General features: G+C 34.3%; 1 protein-coding gene across 1 annotated transcript in view; it reads left to right on the plus strand.

Annotated features, from left to right (window-relative positions):
- LOC103593044 (connector enhancer of kinase suppressor of ras 2-like) overlaps positions 1–19,921 on the plus strand; it is a gene marked incomplete at its 3' end in the record, with an annotated part of 120,063 nt that overhangs the window by 55,333 nt on the left and 44,809 nt on the right. Inside the window, exon 3 of the mRNA XM_008575959.1 lies at positions 9,846–10,048. Coding sequence (XP_008574181.1) covers positions 9,846–10,048 — 203 coding nt within the window. The remainder of the gene's footprint in view (positions 1–9,845; positions 10,049–19,921) is intronic.

The raw sequence follows: 19,921 nt of genomic DNA on the forward strand, positions 1-19,921 counted from the left end.
ACACACAAAAATCAGCAGCATTTCTATACTCCATGAACATGTGGAAAAATAAATCCAGAAATGTAGCCCAATTACAATAGCCACCAAAAAAATAAAATACTTAGGAATAGAGCTGACAAACGATGTGAAAAATCTCTATGAAGAGAGCCCCAAACCACTGTTGAGAGAAATTAAAGAGGACACAAGAAGATGGAAAGATATCCCTTGCTCTTGGATTAGAAGAATTAACATTGTGAAAATGTCCATATTACCCAAAGTGATCTACAGATTCAATGCAATCCCCATCAAAATTACAATGACATTTTTCTTTGAGATGGAAAAATGTATCCAGACATTTATATGGAACAACAAAAGACCACGCATAACCTAAGCAATCCTCTGCAAAAAAAAAATAGTAATAATAAAATAAAGCTGGAGGCATAACACTACCTGACTTTAAACTATGTTACAAAGCTATAATAAACAAAAAACCATGGTACTGGCATAAAAACAGACACACAGCTTAATGGAATAGAATAGAGAACCCAGAAATCAATCCATATGCCTAAAGCCACCTGATCTTTGACAAAGGCAGCAAATCTACATACTGGGGCGGAGACTGCCTTTTCAACAAGTGGTGCTGGGAAAACTGGATACTCATATGTAGGAGAATGAAACTAGACCCATACCTTTCACCATATACCAAAATCAACTCAAAATGGTTTAAAGAATGAAATATACATCCTGAAACAATAAAACTCCTTAAAGAAAACATAGGGGAAGCACTCCAGGAAGTAGGACTGGCTACAGAATTCATGTGTAGGACCCAAAAAGCACAGGCAACTAAAGGTAAAATAAACAAACGGGATTATATCAAACTAAAAAGCTTCTGCACAGCCAAAGAAACAATCAGCAGAGTAAAAAAAACAACCAACAGAGTGGGAGAAAATATTTGTGAAATACACATCTGACAAAGGATTAATATCCAGAATATACAAGGAACTCAAACAACTTTACAAGAAAAAAACAAATAACCCAATTAAAAAATGGGCAAAGGAGATGAATAGGCATTTATCAAAGGAAAATATACGAATGGCCAACAAACACGTGAAAAAATGCTCAGCATCACTCAGCATCCGGGAAATGCAAATCAAAACCACACTGAGTTACCATCTCACTCCAGTTAGGATGGCTAACATCCAAAAGACTGAGAATGATCAGTGCTGCAGAGGTTGTGGAGAAAAAGGAACTCTCATTCACTGTTGGTGGGGCTGCAAAATGGTACAGCCTTTATGGTAAATGATATGGAGGTTCCTCAAACAATTACAGATAGATATATCATATGATCCAGTGATTCTAATGTTGGGGCTATACCCAGAGGAATGGAAATCATCATGCCAAAGGGATACCTGTGCTGCAATGTTTATTGCAGCTCTATTTACAATAGCCAAGAGCTGGAATCAGCCCAAATGTCCATCATCTGATGAGTGGATTGATGAGTGGATAAGGAAACTACCTGTGCTGCAATGTTTATTGCAGCTCTATTTACAATAGCCAAGAGCTGGAATCAGCCCAAATGTCCATCATCTGATGAGTGGATAAGGAAACTGTGGTACATCTACAGAGTGGAATACTACTCTGCTATAAAAAAGAATGAAATATTACGATTCACAACAACATGGATGGACTTAGAGAAAATTATATTAAGTTAAACAAGTCAGGCAAAGAAAGAGAAATACCACACGTTCTCACTTATCTGTGGGAGCTATAAATAAATAAATAAATAAACACAAAAACAAATAAAGGGTTGGTGGGGGAAGTAGACAAAATAACCACAAAAATTCCTTGAACTAATTAAGTCAAGTGAACAGATAAGATGTGTGGGGAGAGGGCAGGCGGTTGGAGGGGAACGGGTAAAGGGGCATGAAAATCAAGTACAATGTATTTTGAGAAGTAAAATTTTTAAAAAAAGAAAAAGGAAACATCCTTAAAACAATCAAATTATTTGGGTGTTCCTTATGTATACATCCAGTGAAAATTAAATATTGTACATTACATGGTTACTTTTTTATGTTAAAGAGCAATGCATAGTTAGATAATAAAAATCAATGTCAAAATAATCCTCCTGCAAGATTATGATAGTAGATTAGGTATTCTGGGAGGGACATAGATTTTTTTCCATGTTAGGTAAGATGACACTGACCTGACTGCTTTTGAATTTTTCCCTTTATTTGTGAAAGAGGCTAGATCTATGAAGAGAAAGAATATGGTAATGTGGTAACCTGGGTTTGAACCTTGGCTCAGTCAATTACTGACATTTGTGGGCAAATAATTTCACTATGGTTTTCATTATTTTTTTAAAATGGAAATAAAAACAACTACATTTTGGTGGTGGTGTGAAAAGTAAATGAGATAGTGTTTGTATAGTGCCTAATTCAGTGCCTGCAACACAGTATGTATTCATACATAGTAATTATTATTGAGATGATGATGATTAATAAGAAATGAGTAGATAATTAAATACAGTTCAATTCAAGAGTTGATTAATACACTCAGCACCGTGTTGTCAGATGTGAATAAGACCTCATTACTGCCCTCTTAAAAAGCCTAATGGGAGAGAGTGCCATCCAAATAATCACAATTTATTGTGATGTAACTTATTGTAGTTTAATTACTAAAATAAAAGTATGAGCTAAGTATTATGGGAGCACAGAAGAGAAAATAACTACCTTTGACTAAGATAAATGGGCTCATATTGCAAAAGAGGAGATACTTAAGCAGCCTAGTGGGGGACGAGCATGTGTTTGATAAGTGGAAGAAGAGAGGGAAGGGAATTCCAGGTAGATAAAACAACACAGGTACACAGAATAAAGAGCACACATAGTGTGTTTTTAAAATTTTAAACTATTTCGGATGACAAAAATAAATGGGAAACAGTGGCAGGAAACTGGGCTTTAAAAGATAGAATGGGGTTAGACTGTGATGTGCCTTAGCATCATGATAAGATATTTGTACTTCCTACTGTGGGTATTGGAAAACCAATGATGATCAAATAGTTGTTTCAAAATAGTAATTGATGGTAGTAAAAAGAATGGAATAGAGTGGACATAAACTGAAGACAGGGAGAGCAATATTTGAAATAGTCTACATAAGCAATGAGTAAGACCTGACCTAACGATGTACAACAGGAATAGAGAGGATCTGGTGAATATGAAGGGTGATATAAAGGGAAGGAGTTGAAAAAGAATCCATCTTTTCTAGCTGCAGAGATATAGGAGATGATTTTGCAATGATAAAGATAGGCAATAGCAACAACAGTAGATTTAGGTGGACATATAAATTGAGTTTTGTATTTCTTGCATTTGAGGTGTCTCTGGGTTATCAAGAAAGAGATACTCATCAGACAGTTGAACATATTAATTTGAAGCTGAGAAATGAGTGAAGATATAGACTTGGGAATCTCAAGGATATAGAAATTGAATTCAAGAAAGAGAGGAGTTCACCCATGGAGGGCTTGTAGAATATAAAAACAAAGGATGCAGCTTTACACAGATTGGGAAGGAAGAGGAGGAGGCTGCAGAGAAGGTTTATAGAGTGGTCAGAAAACCATGGAGACAACTAATAAAGAGTTGTCACAATGGCAAAGGGGAGTGTTACTTTTATTAAGGAACATCAATAATGTCATCAAAATTCAGTAAAAATCAGTAGGATAAGCAAGAAGACCTGACTGAAAACAGTTTCCAGTGATGAGTGGAATCTGAAACTAGATTGGTTTCAGATTGCCAGATGCCTAGCAGTAGTGGATGCTCGATAAAGATTTTTGAAAGTGGCGATGAAGGAGATTTGTCACATTTTTCACATGATAGTTTTGGGATATTTATATTTCCCTATTCCTGAGATAAATAAATTTAGACCAGAATAAGCACTTGCACTCTACCTGAATGAGGTCACAAAAATCATGCCTGAAGTAAAAGATAGAACTCAGAGTAAGGTTAGGGCCCACAGTGTTTTTAGCATAGTCATCTTCAAATTCGAGTCAGAGTGGCCATGAAGGTGCAATACAAGTAGCCTGGAGATAAACACATAATCTAGCAGTTTCCATTTGCCACATCTTCTGTAATGGTAATAGTTGGGTATGTCAGATCTTGAAGTCCAGTGTGTATGTCTTGTAAGTAGGGTTCCTCATATGCTAGGCTCTCACATGGCCAGCTTGAGGAAGGAAAGAAGATTGGTAATTGACAGTCTTGCACACAAATAGTCTAGACCTGTAGGCTTTGGAGTTTGGCCCATGAACAATGCTCTACCACTATAAATCTACTTAAAAGCATGGTTTCAGAGATATATGTCTAGACCATTTCTAAGTTTGAGCCATGGAGTTGTGGTAAACCCCTTCATATGCTGAGCTAGAATCTCTCTATATTTCTGGGTTTAAGCACTGTAGTTTTGCATCATTTGAATACTTCATTGTGTGGTTGAGCTCTTCTGGAAGTTAACACAGAAAAAAAATAAAGCACAATAATTAATTCCTTTTTTTTTCTGTGTTTAGTCAGCAGTTGGTCACATTCCCCAAAGAGGTCAGATATTAATCTTCCTTTTCACCCTTTCCTAATGTCTATACATCAGCAAGTCAGAAGTACAGATATCTTCCAGTTTATGCAATAGATGTTTTCTAATGAATGTAAAGCAAATTTCCAAGCAGTGAGTTCTGATTTGCTTCTACATGCCATTGTAAAATCAGGAGATGAGATGCCTCATCAGCAAGCTGAGTTGACTAAACCAGAAGTTGTACTGTTGAGAATGGGAAACTGTCTTGTCTTTCTGATATATACTGGCCTTTCTACTTTTTTCCTTACATCTACTGTGTTTATTTCTTCTTTCAACAAATTTATGCTCAAACAGTGCTACCACTGGGAGTGCAAAGATGAAAAAGACATGGTCTGTACTTCTAAGATGTATGCAGTCCATTAAGGAAGACAACATTTGTTATAAGACAACATAGATTTAAAGAAAATCCCAGGGGAGTGCAGAAGAAATAATGAATACTGTTGAGGGATTCAGGAAGTGTAGGTGATATTTGTATTGGGTCTTGTAGGAGGAGTATATATTTGCCAGACAAAAAAGTTGAGAAAAAGTTATCTAGGCAGAGGAAATATCATGTGTAAATTCAAAATTATGAAAGAATGTGGAACACTCAGAGAAAAATGAGAATTTTGATTTGGCTGGTGCAGAATGTGACGTGATGAGAAGACAGGCAACTTACACCTTGTATCACATTATAAATCTTTGCTTAGATTCTTTGGTCTTGCAATTTATGTTTGACTCCTCAAAGGAATACACCTTTGTTCAATTAGTAATTTTTTTCCTTCAGCTTTCTGCCCACTGCTTAGCCCATAGAGAATATTAAATTAATGTTATCTTACTGAATGAAACTATCTGCCTTTCTCCAGAGAACTGTAGTTTTTTCTCTTGCCTACACAGCCTTTGACTCTGAAGTTTCTGTTCCTAGTGTAAGGAAGACACACAAAAAATTACCAAATTCATTTTCTTTTCAGCTATGCTATATTTTTGTCTGCATTGTCTTCAAGTTAATCCTGATGAGGAATAAAATGTTATATGGCAGCTGATGAAAATCAAAGGTTTATTTAGTCACTTGTTCATTCATGCAACATATATTTATTAATCATCAAATACATTGTTCTCACTCTAGAAAGAAATAAGTTGTTCATGTTTTGGAGATATGTTAACTCTTTCAAGCTATTACACTATCATTTAGTATGCATAAAGAATACTAACTGAGAGAGTAGAGGCATAAATAAAATGTATATAATTTATTGTATAGCCCTTAATTTGTGTTCTGACAAACACCTTTTATTGGGAACTATAAGTGAATAATTTATGACAGGATAAGAACAGTTTTCATATCATTCTTCATATACTTTTCATATAATCAGCATTTTACATGAAAAATTTAACATTTGCAATTGCTAGGATTTGTTTCTTTGCAACATAATTGCTTGGTTCATTCATCTCAAAATAATTTATTTTCTAAAAAACATTCATTAAAGCAAGCCTTTTAGGACACACTAATATTTATAAAGCACAGTATTATAAGCCTAAACACCTGCTACACGATGCATTCAAATTAAGAACTCCAAATAAAATGGCATTGACATTGTAAAATATGTGGTGCCAATATGGAATATTTTTTGTTAAGTGTTTAGTGAGAATTTGCCACTAGTGAGGATATAGTCAACTGGATTTTCTAAAATGTTAAATATGTTCCTTCATTTTTTTATCTCATATGCTTTTACATGCATATAATTGAAAAAGGAGACCGGTATGAACTTGGCACCAGTTCATTAAGACTATATTGGCTATGTTGAATCAGTTCTAAATCGTGACTGGTTCCTGGCACATGTGTTAATGGCCAAAGTATATGAACAAATAGGTAACATTTAGGGCAAAGAAAGCAGCTAAGTACATTTCATGTCCAAGTTTTTGTTTTGTTGAAGTAGTTTTTTCTATAACAATAGTAGTACCTAGTTTTCCCATGCATTCCCATAAAAAGCAAATCTGTAATGAATAAACCTGCCTTTTTAACTTCTCATCTCCATACACCTGGCCAGGAGCAGGAGAGCACTTCATTTACTTGTCTGATTCTTTAAATGGTAGGCAAGGGAATATGATTTACTGATGACTTAGCAAGTCACAACAGTCCATCCACTTTCGTAAAAGAAATAACAAGAAGTTATCTGTGTTGGCAGTAATTGATTTTGAGTTACTTAGAGTTGAGAATTGTGATGATAAAAACTAACTTGAGAGATCAATTAATCCATCTCTTTTCTTAAAATAGTAGAACACACGCTATTACATACAGATGAATTTCTAACCTATTTTTATACTCTTCTAGATTTTTTTTAAATGCTTTTGAATTATTGCTGTAACTAGTGATGTTTGTTAACTAGGACAAGTTTTAAGAATTTTCCTCTTCATCCTCTGCTACATATCTTTTGTTTCTTTTTGCCACTGCATTCCTCTGCCCTCCCCATTTTTCACCTGTATTCCACATAGGATATTTCTTTAGGAGGTTTCCAAGTTAGGAAATCTTCTCAGGGTATCCTTCCAGGTTTTTTCCAGAAGATTTCTCTATTTCCTAATTCTTGAGTTATATTAAAAATAATAATTTTAGGGGCCGGCCCAGTGGCGCACTGCTACAGTGCGCCGCTTGGGAGCGTGGCGGTGCTCCCGCCAAGGGTTCGGATCCCACATACAGACCGGTTCCCGCTCACTGGCTGAGCGAGGTGCGCGTGCAACACCGAGGGTTGCGATCCCGTTGCCGATCCCGGTCCAGTATGGGCGCGACACTGAGGGTTGCGATCCGTTGCCGGACACCAAAAAAGACAAAAAGGAAAAAAAAAATAATAATAATAATTTTAGTATCTTAAATTTTAAAGGCTTTAAACTATTTTTACTTTGCCTTCAGATTTTTATTTATAATACTATTTTTTTATTTTTTTTACCTTTTCTAATAAATTATTTGAGATGCCCGTGTTATATAGAGTGAAATCAATTAAATTAATTTTTTATGGATGTTAATGGCTACAGAGTGAAAGATTATTTACCAGGTTGATTAAATTTCCTCTCTAATAAACGATTATAATTTGAGCTTCTCTAAGTAATTATTATAATTTGTTTGTAAACAATTTTATTTTTTCCTCATTAAAATCATTAATACACAAAAATGAAAAATGCAGTTTGTACTTTAGGGAAATTGCTCTAACACAGGGAAAAACTTCTGAAAAAGCTTTAAGTACTTCAGAAGTATCATTTACAATTACTTGATATACATTGTTCTTACCTAGTCATTAGAGAGTATCTTTTATAAATTTATAAAAGGATTTCCTTCTTAATATAGTGACAAGCTGGATAAAGTCTCCCAAATGTTTCACAGATAATCCATGCTCAGATGCAATAGAATTTGAATACAATGTTGTTTCATTTACACAAGCCAAATCTTTTAACTAGAGAGAATATTACAATTCAAATTAATCAGTGAATATTTAATATACTGTGTTCTTTAAAAAAGAAAATCGGGCCGGCCCGGTGGCGCACTGGAGAGTGCGCCGCTTGGGAGCGCGGCGGCGCTCCCACCGAGGGTTCGGATCCCATGTGGAGACCGGTTCCCGCTCACTGGTTGAGCACGGTGCAGGCGCAACACTGAGGGTTGCGATTCCGTTGCCGGTCCCTGGTACGGGCGCGACACCGAGGGTTGCGATCCCGTTGCCGGTCAGTAAAAAAGACAAAAAGGAAAAAAAAAGAAAGAAAATCTGTGACACCAAAAAAGAGTGTTCTTTTAATAAAATTTAAATTCTCAGCAAAGATCAATCTAATTTTTATCCCTGTTAAATCCTTAGTGGTAACATACATAACTTGGTATTTAATGTCTATGAATCAGACCTTACTCTCTCCGTCCTTCTTTATGGAGTTCTCTCTTTGCTTAAATTACTAAAGGAAAAAATAAACCTAAATTTCATAAAAAGTAGGTACCCATTTGTTGTTGACTTAATAATACAGCTTAATTTGTTGTACCATTTGCTTCCTTTTTCCACTCTTTGTCTTCCACTTTTCCTCAATTGTTGTCATCACCTTTCTCAGAACAGTAGTAGAATATTGATGCTGAATAATGTAATAGACACATCTCCTTACAGGTGCTGTGGTGACTTGCAGTACCATTCTGAACTCTGCCTAGTCTAAGTCCTTAGCTTTTTAAGCAAACCATTAAAAAAAAAAAACAAAGCAAAATGAAAAAAATCCTTGTGCCTCAGTTTCCTCGACCGTGAAAGGAGGGTAAGTCAAACTTAGCTTCTCAGATCCAGTGGTTTGATCAAGGTCATCCTTTGATCAGGTTAACAAGTCTTACTCAGGGGTGTTTTACACCTCAAAGTTAGCTGCTTTGAATTTTAATTGCAACTTGTGAAAACTTTCCTAAATTTTATTTGAGGGGATCCTATGTGAAGATGGTAAAAAGGCTTATTATATTTATTTCTATCCATATAACCCCTTTCTGCAATAATGTATAGACAAAATATTTGGGGTAAATTAATAAATATTACTAGAAACTGAAAAGTGACAGGGAAAAGAAGAAAATAAATATACTTACCTAGAGTCACTATGATTGCTTTGGGTGTGCTTCATATTTGACTGTGAGCTAATGGTGCCATGATAAAAATAAAAATAAGTTTAGTTTTATCATTTGTATTATAAAAAGAAGGAAGTTTATTACTTCCCCTGAGGAAGCAGAGTTTTTTCTGATATCACATTATTAAAAGAAACTTCTTGTGAGTCATTATGGAGAGGACATGGAAAAAAGGATATATTACATATGATTTATTTATTGCTTTTTCATTTTCCTGTTTAGTTATGCTTATTTTTCTAACTTTGGGGAAGCAGAATTTTTCCTAGTACCTATATTTGTGACCATGCATATGTTAATTGAATAGATGCTCATAAATAACTGTTATAATAATTAATTTCATAAGTAAATGAACTTAGGTTTTGGCTTAAAAAATACACTTACGAATCCTTACAATCTTGCTCTCTTGGGTGGCATAGTTCCAAGATATAATGCCCCATCTTTCCATCCATATTATTACTTAACACATTTTATTGCTATTTCTTTATCTGACATTGCCCCACATCCTCACTTGACTGTAGGTTCCACTAGGCCAGGAATCCTATCTTATTCATTTCTAACTCTAACACTAGTCCCATTGCCTGTACATAGTAAAGTACTCAGTAAATATTTTAATAAATGAATAAAATATTGCCTTTAAGTATATTTGTTCTCTCTCTTTTTTATACTTCAGAATTATGGCTTGGAAACAGAAAATCTAAAAACCCTTTCTCACAAGTTGAATGCATCTGCCAAAAATCTACAGAATTTTATAACAGGAAGGAGAAGGAGTGGCCATTATGATGGGAGGACCAGCCGAAAATTGCCAAACGACTTTCTGACCTCGGTTGTTGATCTGATCGGAGCAGCCAAGAGTCTGCTTGCCTGGTTGGACAGGTAAAATATTCTACTTATTTCATAAGTAATCGCTCCTCAGACACCAGTTTGAATATTACATTATTTCTTGTTTTCTTGCAAAAGGATTGGACAGGTAGAGAAGTACAAAGTCATATACATCTAATTATGGTTCACTACCATATTGTCAAATAGATATTAATCTTTTGTAAAATTTGATATTTGACTAAGTAGCCAATCAATAATTAGTCTCTGACAACTGCAAAATACCTTTGCTGCTTTATAAGCAAAGTCATTATTTGGCTGTTATAACAAAATTTATAGTACTGCTTTGTCTCCTGATTTTCTTTATTTTTTTTTTATTGTCATATTTAAGGAAGTGACCACTGGGATTCTATATACTGTTTGAAATGGGTAATTAGACATAGCATGCATTGCATGTCTCCTTACCATTGCTTCATTTGTTCTCTATTATTATTTGCATTGCACAATTTTGGATATCGTAAGCACACTTTTAGACTTTTTTGGTTTACTTCATTTTCATTTGTCTTGGAACACATAAAATTGCATAAAAGTTTTGATAATATGAAATGAAAAATGTTAGATTAAAATTGTATATATTGTTAAACATTATAATGGTAAAACATCACAACTGTTTATTAAAAAAAAACTTAAACTCTACTTTCAGTTTTGAAATTTTTTGTAAGGGGCATGTACTATGTTATAATGGTTAAATAATCAAATTTTAAAATATTCTTTTTTCTCATCAGAAATTCTAATATACATTTTTACCAGAACTATTTGTTGAATAAATGTCAGTAGGATAGACACATGTATACACACACACACACACACACACACACACACACACACACACACACACATAAATTTGGCCTTTTAAAAGCATAGGGCCTTATATTAAAAGTAAAGTATTTGGGGGCCGGCCCGGTGGCGCACTGCTACAGTGCGCCGCTTGGGAGCGCGGCGGCGCCTGGTCCGGTCCGGGCGCGACACCGAGGGTTGCGATCCGTTGCCGGACACGAAAAAAGACAAAAAGGAAAAAAAAAAAAAAAAGTAAAGTATTTGTATTTTTCAGTTAAGATAATTTTGTTTAATTTTATATTGTCTAAATTTATATAAACACATAACATAAAGTGGTGATACTAAATCCAAATCTGAACACTAAGCTGTGTATTAGTAGCTTTTTTATAATTACTTATTGGACAGCATTTTTTCTTTATATTATTACATCATTGAAATTTAGTTCTTATAATTGTATAAACCACATTTATCAATTGTTTAAATTAAGTACATTTTAAATATATGCTTTCTAAAAGTTGTTATTGGTAGTCAGTAAGTAAAATATGGCTTAGTACTTAAGTAATGTAATAGACTTTTTTGAGAGGCCTCTTAGTAGTCAGAAACCTTAAAGAAAACATACTTGATTTTAGTTACAACTTCTTTTACTATCATTTGCCCTATAATTGTAAATTTTCTCAGCCTTGATATTTGTGATCATGGTATTTCCCCTTCCAGCTAAGCATACAGCTTTGGTATTTGTATTTAATGCATTTCTTTTACACTAGTGTTTGTTAAATAGATAGATAGATAGATAAATTGTTAGATTAGAGAATGTTTTTCTTGATGACAGATGTGGGTATTTATAAAATCACATAAATGGCTTCTAACACTATAGTAGTCCTTGAGATTTTATTGTATTATTTTTTATTATGGCATTACTTTTATCATTTATTAAGATGCTCTTGGTAAATGCCAGTTCACCTACAAACACACAAGTGTGCATACACACATACAAAAACAAACAAAAACACACATATAGCAATCCAGGAAGTCAATCAATGGGGTTTTGTGTTTGTTTCATAGGAAGAGAAAATGTGACAAAAAGCCTAAAGGAAATAATTTAAATCATCTGTTTGGCTTCTGCTACTGCAAAGGTTCTCACGATGCTTATCTTTTATCATATCATACCACAGTGATCAATGAAATCAAAGGCTATTTAATTAACATTTTGACCATAAAAATAAAATAAGTACTTAAAAGGAAACAAAAAGTCAACTTTGTTATAACTTTGAAATCTTCTGTTGAGACTTTTGTAATTTGACAAAAGAAACTGAAGTTTATATTTTGAAGATCTTTCACAGAAAGTTCAGCTCCAGGCTGGCTTGCCTTAATGATGATGCTTTAACAGCTTAAATTTAAAAAAAGAAAAGCAGTAGGAGAAAAATAGAAAAAAAAAAAGAAAAACTATTTGTCTTTTTTTGTTTGTTTTTTTTTTGAAGCTCTTACAACGAGAAAATGGAGGGGACACATCTGGGTGGGAGGGGGGAGAGGGAGGAGGGAGGGAGGTTTTGGTGATGGGACACAATAACTAACTACATTGTATATTGACAAAATAAAAATAAAAAGAAAAAAAAAAGAAAAACTATTTGAAGGCAATGGGGAGCTGCTTAGGGTTACTGTATTCAGATCTGTGAATTTTAAAGATTACTTGGGCTATTGTGTTGAGAGAGATTAGAGAAGAGTAAGGCTAGAAGGGAAACCAGGTGGGAGGTTCTTTAAGGAATTAATTAATCGTGGTGATTCTGATACTATCATTGATGATGATAATATCTGCTGGGCACTAATACCTCCAGATACACTCATTTAGTCAAGACAACTCTAGAAAGTTTGTCCTCATTTTACAGACAGGAAAACAAGGATTTAGGGAGATTAAGTTCAAAACCACGTGGCAAGTAAGTTGTGGAACCAGGATTCAGTCCTGATAGTCTGACTGCAGAGCTTATCCTCTTCACTGCTATTTGTTGAAATTTTTAACTAGAGAAGCAGCAGTGAGGACAGCAGAATGTTAGAATTACTTGTGCAGATAAATAAGACTCAGTGACAGGTAAAATCTAGAGTAAGGGAAAGGGAGACATCTAAGATGAATAAGAGGTATATGACTTGGCTGACCCAGTGGATGGTGGTACCCTTATCAAAATAGGAGGTCCGTGGGGAGTGTTAGAATGGATTCTTCTTACTTAGACCCTTCTAACATACTATATAATATACTTATGTATTATGCTTATAGTTTTCATCTGACTGCTCCATATATGATGTACACTTCAAGAGATCAGGGATTTTTCACCTTCTTTGTTCACTGCTATCACAATTATCTAGAAGAGTTCTTAACCAGTAGTGGCTGCTCAGTACATATTTTTGAGGGATTGGAGAGAAGTGAGATAAGGAATGAGCTCTGTGGACTATTAGTAGTAGTTTAGATAATAGAAAAAAATAAGAAGGCATAACCGGACAGATAGGAGGAAATTAGTTGAGAGCAGTATCATGGAAGCAAAGGAGTAAAGAGGCTTAAGGAAAAAAGGAAATGGTTGGTAGATCAAATGCTGCTGAGCAAAAAAAAAAAAAAAAAACATACTGCTGAGAGAATAGGTAGGGTAAGGAGTGAAAGTGTGTGGTAGATTAGGGAATTAGTTGTAAAGGTAAGTGAGAACTCCTGTTTGAAAAAATTTTTCTGTGAAATGGTTTGTAGTTTATGATAGTTTTTTATATTAAATTCCCCTTTTCAAAGATTTTTAATCTTGGTGATAATGGAAAAGAGGAAAGGCAAATGAGTTCTACTAGTATATTTGGGAGCTTGATTTTGCTACTTCCTCTGCCATGGGTTGTATGAATACCTTAACTGCTCCTTGGTTCATATAAATTTCAGAAGGTCCTGAGATCAATTTAAATGTAATAGGATTTTATCTGTAACTGTGCCAGGTGAAATATTTAGGCTGTTTGTTTTCCTGAAAAGCAGTCCAGACTTTTATTAGAGTGTTAGTGGATATGTATTAATATTATATTTAAGTTATATTTTTATTTCTTTCAAAGAAAAAAAATGTTTTCTAGGTAGCAGCAGGAGTGCAAGCTATCACCCCACATGCCCTCTTGTTTCGGTGTGTCCTACAAACTTTACACAGGAAACAGAACACATTAATCAAATGCTAGGAAAGCCAAAAGAACAGTTTTCTCCATGAACATTATTGTGAATCCTTGCCAAAAATTATGCTGTAGTATACAAAAGCAGACAGCTGAGAAAGAGTCTCAGCTCTGCCTCTAGCCCTCGGCAACTTGAACTTTAACTTTTGTTTTTATTTTATTTTTAGAATAAGGATGTAAAACTTCTGGAATTTGAAGTTCTTTTCTAAGCACTAATATTCTATAATTTATTAACCTTGTTCACCAAAGTTTTATGTGGAATATTTCCAAATTATTTCCTTCTATATAGTATCAAAGGATAAATGCTGACAAAATTTGTTAGTGACTTTCGGAATCATAATTTAAGTTCCGACCTCATCTCTAAATAATTTTAGTTAACTTCAACTTAAGTTCTAGAACAAAACTAATTGTTCTGTCTTTATGCTTTCTTTATATAAGGTAAGAATGTGTTTTCTCCTTTTAAACTTTTGTATGCTTTTGAAGAACTAACAACTTAAATACTTAATTATAAAAGTTCCATTGAAATGATGTTGACCAAAACTTCTTAATATTTTTGTCAGTGTAGATTTGCTTTAATTTGGGGGATTTTAAATGGCTATTGCCAAGCATTTGATCTTTAACCTTAGTTTATTTCTTTGGTATATAATACAGTATAATTCTTTAGTTGAAGAATAAAATATTTGTCAGTTAAGTATGGTTATTTAGATGCTAAACAACTGGTTTCATTTTTAAACAGCAATAAAGTTTTTGGCAATAAGGAGTTTTTTATTACATTTTGGAGAGAATTTGCATGCACCACAATATGATATGGGTTTCTTACAATTTTTATTTTATGTCATTTTGAAGGGGGAGAAAGGAAATGAGAGTAGGTGAAAATCTTTAATTTCATTCTAGATACTGAATTAGATGTCGTATGTATATCAATTCACTGAATTCTCACAAACAGATATCATTATTACTATTTTACATATGAGACATTAAGTAACTTGCATTCATCTAGTATGAAAATTATCCTTTGAATCTATTTTTGTCTGACACCAAAGCCCTTGTTTTTTTCTCCCTCATGTTTCTTTGTTGTGCTATATATCCTTTTTAATGCTAATTCCTAAGGATTTTGAGGAAGCAATTCTTAGGAATACAGCATGTAAACAATTATTTACACTGGTATTTCTCTTCAAAAACTAACTAAGACTACCACTTCTGTTTTTGGCCTTGATACTTCAAATTGCTATATAGAATTTTATTTGTAGAAAATGTTTATTTCACTATTTATAGTAAATGTTTATTCTTTTCTCTCATTTTTAGGGTGAATACCTAATTTTAACTTTATAAATATCTTTCAAGACCATTCTATTTTGAAGGGATCAATGAGATATCCTTTGATACCATTGAAAAACTTTTAAATATTTAAGCATAAGAGTTAGGATGCTAGGAAAAATGTTTACACTTCCCTAAAGTCCCAATTCCAATGGGGCTTACATTTATTTTCAAAGATTTATTTTCAATGACCAGCTTCTTATATTTCTGTATTAGTCCATCTCTGTTGCTTATAACATAAATACATGAAACTGGGTGATATATAAAGAAAGCAAAATTTATTGCTTACAGTTTCGGAGGTTAGGAAGTCCAAAGTCCAGGGCACACATCTGGTGAGGGTCTTCCTTGGTGGTGGCTTCAGCAACACAGAGCATCACATTGTAAGATGGCAGAAGCAGAGAGAGAGAGGGACTCACGTGCTCTCCTTTTAAAGCCCCCAGAGCCAAGCCCCTGACCGCCATTGTTAATCCATTCATTATGGCATGGCCCTACACTCTAATCACCTCTTCAAGGCCCCACCTTTTGATTATCACAATAGGATTTCCCACTCTCAACATTTTCACAGTGGGGGCCAAGTTTCCAATACCTGGAACTTTGTGGGACACAATTTAAGCTTCAGTGAGTTAGGAGGAGGGCATTCAATCCATAGCAATTTCTTAAGATACGATCTAAGGCTAAACAAAATTCCTTTTTTACCTCCCATTTTAAATATTGACTTGAATGAAACAGCACACTTTCCCAGAGGAAAAGCCTCAGAGGTGAACCATAGTTTGTAACTTTACCGTTTATTTCCAATGCATGCTTTACTTGTCTATTTTTAACCTACATCCTGCTGTTTTTGACACCTCATCTTTGTTGTAGCTTTCTATGGCTTTGACAAATCAATCTCTACTTGGAAGTTTACAGATCACCATATATCATTTTGTGCAGTAGCATCAGTAAAAATGTTCAAATTATTATTAAATAGAAAAAATTTATTTTGGTTTTTATTCTGAAAGTCTATTTTCTCTTGTTTTTAGCATTAATACCTAATTCTAATTGTTTATAAAATACCTTTAAAAGACCATTCTGTTTTGAAGGGATCAGTAAGATCTCTTGATATCATTGAAAATCTTTTACATATTTAAGGCATAAAAGTTTAAGTTACTAGGGAAAAGTTTTCTTTGAAAAAGAATAGATTTGTTTGAAATCTTTTGTCTTATGTTAGAAAATGGTTAAACTAATTTCTTCTACCATGACAAGAAACTGTAGTACAAAAATTAATTCTATACCAGGAAAAAAAACTGCAGAGACCAAGAAAACTACATCAAACACCACCAGATAGTATGGCTCGTTGTTGTTTGGTCTTATTTCCTTTTATGTGCTTATTGCTGCTCACTTGGCACCACTTTTTCCAGGGAGGAGCAGTGATGTTAGCACTGCCACTATTCATAGTTTCAGCAATGCCAACCTGAGAAATAGTAAGGCATTCCAGATTTTCCCTATTGACTTCTTAGCTTTCCTTATTAGCATCTAATTTGTTTAGGATTTCTGAACCATTAATAAATGTTACATAAATGTAATGCTTTTGTTCGAGAAGACTGTGCAAAAAATTATTTCTTATAGGGTCATAAACCTTTGCCCTAGAGAAAAATATTAGCATTGTATCATCCGTATGATGATTTAAGAAGGAAAGTTGCTTAAGTTTTAAGATCTAAATAGAATCATTCCTGTAACAGCCATTTATCAATGAACCGAGGATTTTATCTTTTTTTCCACCCATTTCTGGCATCAAAAAGCTTTCTTTCTATGAATTTAATTTCCTTTACTTAGAGTCACTGTGTTCTTTTTGTAAATTGCCTGAGCTCTAGTTTAGGGTTTCTTTAGACTTAAGAACAAATTTACTTTCTTTATTTTGTTTTACTCTCAAGCTGACTATATTCAATTATTCTAGAGATCGCAGTTTGGTTTTTTGTTTCTTTAATCTCATAGATGATCATTAAGTGATCATCTTTGTGACCCACAAAGATTGGAACCCTGCCCATCAGCCTTTTACCTTTACATATTATGTGTATAGCCAAAATTATCATACCAAAGATTAAGATCTGCTCCCTGAGAATGGCTGTTAGTATGGTTTTGTATATCATTTGCCTTTAAGATGAAAACTTTAAAGGGACTCTTAATCACAATAAAGTAAAATGACTGTTTTCCTTGGTACGTATTTAATATTTTTCCCCGTTTTTCTTGAAATTTAATCTTGAGCGAGAAGCTTCTCCTACCTCAAATAGGAGTGGTCAGTAAAGTGGAAGACGCCTTAGAATTCAGTTTCCTACAGCATTTACTATTCGAATAGATTCTTCTTTTATGTACTTAGCGGAAAAAATCATTCTGTACTTCATTTTATCACTTTTTATTCTTTTTATTTTATTTTATTTCTCTTATTAATTTATATACAATGTGCTTGAATATTGTGGCCAGTTACGGAAACCGCCCTCCCTTCTCCCTCTCCCCCCTCCCTCCCAACAATGTCCTTTCTGTTTGCTTGTCTTATCAACTTCAAGGAATTGTAATTGCTTTGTCTTCTTCCCTCCCCTCCCCAGGTTATTTGTGTATTTATTTATTTACTTTTAGCTCCCACAACTAAGTGAGAACATGTGGTATTACTCTTTCTGTGCCTGACATGTTTCACTTAAAATAATTCTCTCTAGGTCCATCCATGTCATTGCAAATGGCAATATTTCATTCTTTTTTATAGCAGAGTAGTATTCCATTGTGTAGATACACCACATTTTCCGTATCCACTCATCTAATGATGGACATTTGAGCAGGTTCCAACTGTTAGCTATTATTAAGAGTGCTGCAATGAACATTGGAGAACAGGTAGGTATACCTTCGATTTGATTATTTCCATTCCTCTGGGTATATTCCCAGCAGTGGGGATAGCTGGGTCATATGGTAAATCTATCTGCAATTGTTTGAGGAACCTCCATATCATTTTCCATAGAGGCTGTACCATTTTGCAGTCCCACCAATGATGTATGAGAATTCATTTTCCTCTGCAACCTGGCCAGCATTTATCGTTCAGTCTTTTGGATTTTAGCCATCCTAACTGGGGTGAGATGGTATCTCAGTGTGGTTTTGATTCGCATTTCCCAAATGCTGAGTGATGTTGAGCATTTTTTCATATGTCTGTTGGCCATTCATATATCTTCCTTAGAGAAATGCATATTTACCTCTTTTGCCCATTTTTTGATTGGGTTGCTTGTTTTTCTCTTGTAATGTTGTTTGAGTTCCTTGTATATTCTGGATATTAATCCTTTGTCAGATGTATATTTTACAAATATTTTCTCCCACTCTGTTGGTTGTCTTTTCTCACTGTTAATTGTTTCTTTTGCTGTGCAGAAGCTCTTTAGTTTGATATAATCCCATTTGTTTATTTTTCTTTTGGTTGCCCATGCTTTTGGGATCATATTCATGAAGTCTGTGTCCAGTCCTACTTCCTGAAGTGTTTCTCCTATGTTTTCTTTAAGTACTTTTATTGTTTCAGGGTGTATATTTAATTATTTAATCAATTTTGAGATGATTTAATATATGGTGAGTTATGTATCTAGTTTCATTGTCCTGCATATTGATATCCAGTTATCCTAGCACCATTTGCTGAAGAGGTAGTCTCTTCCCCAGTATATAGGCTTGGTGCTTTTGTCAAAGATCAGATGGCTGTAGGTGTGTGGGTTGATTTCTGGATTCTCTATTCTATTCCATTGATCAGTGTGTCTGTTTTTATGCCAGTACCATGCTGTTTTGGTTATTGTAGCTTTGTAGTATAGTGTAAAGTCGGGTAGTATTATCCATCCAGCTTTATTTTTTTTTCTCAGTATTGCTTTGGCTATGCATGGTCTTTTGTTATTCCATATAAATATCTGGGTAGTTTTTTTTCCATTTCTGAGAAAAATGTCTATGGAATTTTGATGGGGATTGCACTGAATTTGTATATCATTTTGGGTTGTATGGACATTTTCACAATGTTGAATCTTCCAATCCAAGAGCATGGGATATCCTTCCATCTTCTTGTATCCTCTTTAATTTCTCTGAGCAGTGGTTTTTAGTTCTTATTATAGAGGTTTTTCCACATCCTTGGTGAACTCAATTCATCTGCAAAGAGGGACAGTTTGACTTCATCTTCTCGACACTGCATGCCCTTTATTTCCTTCTCTTCTCTGACTGCTCTGGCTAGTACTTCCAACACTGTTGAATAGGAGTGGTGACAGTTGGCATCCTTGTCTGGTTCCTGTTCTTAAAGAAAAAGCTTTCAGCTTTTCCCCATTCAGGATGATATTGGCAATGGGTTTATCATATATGGCTTTAATTATGTTGAGATCCTTTCCATCTATCCCTAACTCATAGAGGGTCTTTGTCATGAATGCATGTTGAATTTTATCAAATGCATTTTCAGCATCTATAGAGATGATCATATGGTCCTTGTGTTTGATTTTATTGATATGGTGCATCACATTTATTGATTTGCATATATGAACCAACCTTGCATCGCTGGGATGAATCCCACTTGATCATGGTGTATAATTTTGCATATCTGTTGCTGTATTCTGTTAGCTAGTATTTTAT

Source organism: Galeopterus variegatus, unplaced genomic scaffold (assembly GCF_000696425.1).
Source record: "Galeopterus variegatus unplaced genomic scaffold, G_variegatus-3.0.2 Scaffold1266, whole genome shotgun sequence".
Classification (NCBI taxonomy): domain Eukaryota; kingdom Metazoa; phylum Chordata; class Mammalia; order Dermoptera; family Cynocephalidae; genus Galeopterus; species Galeopterus variegatus.